This window comes from Penaeus chinensis, chromosome 35, assembly GCF_019202785.1.
Source record: "Penaeus chinensis breed Huanghai No. 1 chromosome 35, ASM1920278v2, whole genome shotgun sequence".
NCBI classification, from domain to species: Eukaryota; Metazoa; Arthropoda; class Malacostraca; order Decapoda; family Penaeidae; genus Penaeus; species Penaeus chinensis.
In genome coordinates, this window is record NC_061853.1 from 10,366,226 (window position 1) to 10,371,225 (window position 5,000).

Consider the following 5,000-nt stretch of genomic DNA (forward strand, 5'->3'; position numbering starts at 1 on the left):
TTATGGTAGTTTTGATTGGTTACATTATTGGGCATTGTTAGGCAGTGATTGATTGATATTTCCGATCTCACCACTGGTTGAACAGTACAGGTTCTTGACAGGAGTTGCGTGCATGATCTTGACCAGCAAAGGATGGAATTTCTGATAAGTGATGTGCAAGCTATTGAGCCCTCTGGTGGCCAGTAGGCGAACCTGTCAACCCACTACTTCCTTCGTTCAACCTAAAAGTAACTGTGATAGTCTTTTAAGTACTCAATAAATTCAGCATTTAAGGCCTTTTGTTACTTGTAATATTATTAAAGATATTTCTTTTGAGGGCAGTTCAGGAAAAGGATATTAGGAAAATATGTGGCTGGATCTTCCACTTGAGGCCCAGTTTAGATTATTTCCATTGATTTGGAAATTCTGATATCACAGTGTTTTCACTCACACACACGTGTGTAACCAGTTAGACACAATAGCAGAGGGCAATGTTTATATGAAATGTAAAAATAAAATTTATTTCTCCAGACTAACCTTTGATGGCTTTCAGGGAAAGTATACCATTGGACTTGGCCAGACGAAGATGGGCTTCTGCTCTGACCGCGAAGACATCAACTCCCTGTGCCTGACAGTTCTGTCTCGCCTCATGGAACGGACTGGGGTTGGTAAGGGATGATGTGCTGTATTAGGGGGTTATATTATAGGGGGAAGGTTGATAAAAAGTTCCTACTACCATTTATCACTCTTTATTGTGAAGAAGGACCTTTTTATCTATTAATTTATTTTGATATTTTGATGATAGGGGTGATGACCATATTATATATGTGTGTGTGTGTGTGTGTGTGTGTGTGTGTGTGTGTGTGTGTGTGTGTGTGTGTGTGTGTGTGTGTGTGTGTGTGTTTCATAATATTTGCATTTCTTAATGGTTCATTTTTAACAACAGGATATGAGAACATCGGCCGATTAGAGGTTGGAACAGAGACCATCATTGACAAGTCCAAAAGTGTGAAGAGTGTGTTGATGCAGCTCTTCGAGGACTCTGGCAACACTGACATTGAGGGCATTGACACCACCAACGCTTGCTATGGTGGTACGGCTGCTCTCATCAATGCCATCAACTGGGTAGAGTCCAGCTCTTGGGATGGTAAGATGACCATGTTACTGTCATGAAGATATAGGTCATTGGTTTTTGTTTGGTTCCTTTCCGCCCCCTGAATTTTAGAATGAACTGAAGTTACTTTTTTGTGTGTGTTTTGCGTGACTTATTGATAGATTGTGACGAGTTTAGATGATATCCCAAAGCAAAATCTGTAAGTAGAATTGCAAATTTAGAATCTGATTGTTTATTTGTCAGACTCTTAGCAAGGAGGAAAAAGAACATCATACATTGATAACTGTTACTTGCATATTCATGTGCAGCCTCTTCTAAAACTAGATTGGAGAGCAGTAAAATATTTCAGTCGATATCATTCAAATCAGACTAATCTACAGACCCAATAGCATTTGTATTCAGGAATATCAACACTTATTTGGCTGCCATAAACTGCAAATAGAAGATGTCATATTGACTGGAATGCATTTTTGTACTAGTGACGCCAAAGATACATTTCATGCTGACGTTCGATGCGTGGCTTTGTGTCAGTGTTGTATTTTTGTCCTTATCAAGGAAGATCTACCATTGTTAAAAGGACCTTTTGTCTATCTTGCCTTTGATGCAGTCTTGAATTGTTTCCTTTATTTAGCTTATATATATATATATATATATATATATAAATATATATATATATATATATATATATATATATATATATATATATGTATATAAAATGTTCTTTTTTTCTGGTAGTTATTTAATTGATTGTCATTTGCATTAGTATATAGATATATTATTGTATGTGTGTGTGTTTCTTTGTGTGCATTTACATATGTGTATGTGTTTGTTTTGTGTGTGTATGCGTGTGTGTGTGTGTGTGTGTGTGTGTGTGTGTGTGTGTGTGTGTGTGTGTGTGTGTGTGTGTGTGTGTGTGTGTGTGTGTGTGTGTGTGTGTGTGTGTGTGTTGTGTATGTGTGTGTGTGTGTGTGTGTGTGTGTTTGTGTGTCTGTCAATATTCTTATTCTTATTAATATTATTGTTAATATTATTATTAATGTTATTATTATCATATTAATATGATTGTTATTAATGCTATTGTTATTATCACTAATAGTATTTTTTTATTGTTATTATTGTTATTATCATTATTATTATTGATACTATTATTATTATTGATACTATTATTATTATTAATACTATTATTATTAATGTTATTATTGATATTATTATTATTATTATTATTGTTATTATTATTATTATTATTATTATTTTTATTATTATTATTGTTATTGGTTATTATTATTAATATTATAGTTCTTAATTTTTTGTTGTTATTATTCTTACTGTTATTATTGCTATTGTTATTAATATTATTGTTAATGTTGTTATCATCATCATTATCATCATCAGAACTCATTTATATTTCCATAGCAGTTTATTAAATATTCTTGGAGATTGTCTTAACTCCTGTGAATATATAATTTTCACCTGTAGCTTTCTTCCATCGTCATCAATAACCACAGTGTTTTCCCCCCAGGGCGTTATGCTGTGGTGGTAGCAGGAGATATTGCTGTGTATGCCTCGGGAGCTGCACGACCCACAGGGGGGGCAGGGGCAGTGGCTATGTTGGTGGGCCCCCATGCACCTCTCATCATGGAAAGAGGTATGCTAAAGCTCCTGTTGCTGTAGTGCAAGGTACTTCATTTTTTTGTGATGATTTGTTTTGTGTTGTTTTGTTTTAGCGTCGGTGTTTGTTAGTTATTCAGTCATTAGATTGGGCGTTTCTTGTTTATTACATTTTCATTATTTATGCTAATAAGTTTGGTTTGGTTTTGGAGCCGACCTTAGTAATTAATCATAGGTTAGTGAAATCCTTAAATCCTTATTTTTCTTGCAGGTGTGCGTGCATCACATATGTGTCATGTGTATGACTTCTACAAACCAGATCTGTCATCTGAGTATCCAACTGTGGATGGGAAATTGTCCATACAGTGTTATTTGTCTGCTTTAGATGCCTGCTACCAGACTTTCTCTCGGAAGTGTAATGCAACCAAAGAAGGTAATTGGGGGGGTGTATTAATTGTGGATTTTTAGTATCATTAACATTGTTGTTTGTTTTATTCATTTACTTTTACTTTATGCTAAGGTAGACAACTTTCTAGTTCTCCACCTGAAATATGTTTGTCGTTTACATGATACCAGTATTTGTTATAATTTTCTCTTATTTCCTCAGTTGTGTATGACATCTGTGATTCCCTATTACAGAAATATTTCGCTGCTTTCATCATTATCTATTTTTTCTTTCCCCAGCTTCGTCTTCCCCTATGTCACTTGAGCAGCTGAATGCATTGCTTTTCCACTCTCCATTCTGCAAGCTGGTGCAAAAGTCACTGGCACGCCTGTCATTCAATGATTTCCTCAACACACCAGCAGATCAGGTGGCATCAAAGTATCCAGGCCTGGAGGCATTCAGGTAGGAAGGACTGGAAAAGATAAATTATTGTAATGCTTATCATTAGAGGGTTGCTTGAAATAGTACTCAAGATAATGATATGAAAGTAGGACAGTGATTGTGAATAGTGGTATTCTATGTCTACACTTTAGTTTTCTTTTTCCTTTTTTTTTCTTCTTTTGTAACCATGTCATTCATTTTGTGGTTGCTTGGTGTCATGTGATAAAATGACATCTCAACAGTGAAGTAATTAAGAATTAAGGGATATAATATATATGTGCAGATAGAGCTATTTACAAATGTTTCAACTTGGCATGAGATCAACACAGGATCTCTAACTTAACCAATGCAAATTTCTTTTCAGAGAGAAGAAGCTGGAGGACACCTACTTTGATAAGGACGTAGAGAAGGCCTTCATGGGTCACAGCTTGCCTATCTTCCAGGCAAAGACTAAGCCCTCGCTGCTCATTGCCACTGAGGTCGGCAATATGTACACTCCCTCTGTCTACGGGGGTCTTGCCTCGTATATTTCCTGGTGAGAGGAGCCTGCCTTGTTACATATCTCGGTTAATGATGTCCATCTTTGGTTTTCTTGGCTCTCCATGCTGGGAGGTCGTTTTTCTTGTGGTTTCTGGGAGGTAGTGATATGTTAGATTTGTGGTTATTGTTTGTCTGGATTTTGTAGTTGTTTGTCATTTTTCATTTTCTTGTTTCCTTTGTCTTCTTTTTATTCTCTACTATTTTCTCATTGTTTTTTCCTATTTGTTGTTGTTCTTTTTTGTTTTTGTTGTTGTTGTTGTTGTTGTTGTTTTTGTTATTGTTGTTATTATTATTATTATAATTATACTTGTTATTATAATTTATTATTATTATTATTATTATTATTATTATTATTATTATTATTATTATTATTATTATTATTATCATTATTGTTGTTGTTGTTGTAATTAGTATTATTATTATTGTATTAATAATGAAAATAATAATAGTAATGATAATAATATTAATGATACTAATAATGATGATGATGATGGTGATATAATGAAAAAGATAATAACAATGATAATAATAACAATAATAATAATGATAATGATAATAGTTATCATCATTATTATTGTTATTTTTAATACTGATGTTTTTATTGTTGTAGTTCTTCATCATCTCCTCCTCCTACTTGTTCCTTGTCTTCTTCCTCTTCTCCTCCTTCTCCATCTCCCTCCGTCTCCTCCGCTTCCTCTCCTTCCTCCTCCTCTCTCTCTCCCCTCCTCCTCCTCCTCCTCCTCCTCCTCCTCCTCCTCCTCCTCCTCCTCCTCCTCTCTCTCTCTCTCCTCCTCTCTCTCTCTCTCTCTCTCTCTCTCTCTCTCTCTCTCTTCCTCCTCTCTCTCTCTCTTCCTCCTCTCTCTCTCTCTTCCTCCTCTCTCTCTCTCTCTTCCTCCTCTCTCTCTCTCTCTTCCTCCTCTCTCTCTCTCTCTT

At 35.3% G+C, this 5,000-nt stretch overlaps 1 protein-coding gene across 5 annotated transcripts in view; it reads left to right on the forward strand.

Annotated features, from left to right (window-relative positions):
* The window catches only part of LOC125044406 (hydroxymethylglutaryl-CoA synthase 1-like), a 19,522-nt gene that overhangs the window by 10,647 nt on the left and 3,875 nt on the right, over positions 1–5,000 (forward strand). For 2 of the 5 annotated variants that reach the window (XM_047641055.1, XM_047641056.1), the window contains exons 3-8: positions 533–647; positions 926–1,126; positions 2,613–2,738; positions 2,973–3,134; positions 3,386–3,548; positions 3,892–4,062. In XM_047641055.1, coding sequence (XP_047497011.1) covers positions 533–647; positions 926–1,126; positions 2,613–2,738; positions 2,973–3,134; positions 3,386–3,548; positions 3,892–4,062 — 938 coding nt within the window. Of the gene's footprint in view, positions 1–85; positions 228–532; positions 648–925; positions 1,127–2,612; positions 2,739–2,972; positions 3,135–3,385; positions 3,549–3,891; positions 4,063–5,000 lie in introns of all 5 variants that reach the window. The other 3 variants (XM_047641057.1, XM_047641058.1, XM_047641059.1) reach the window with 3 other exon arrangements.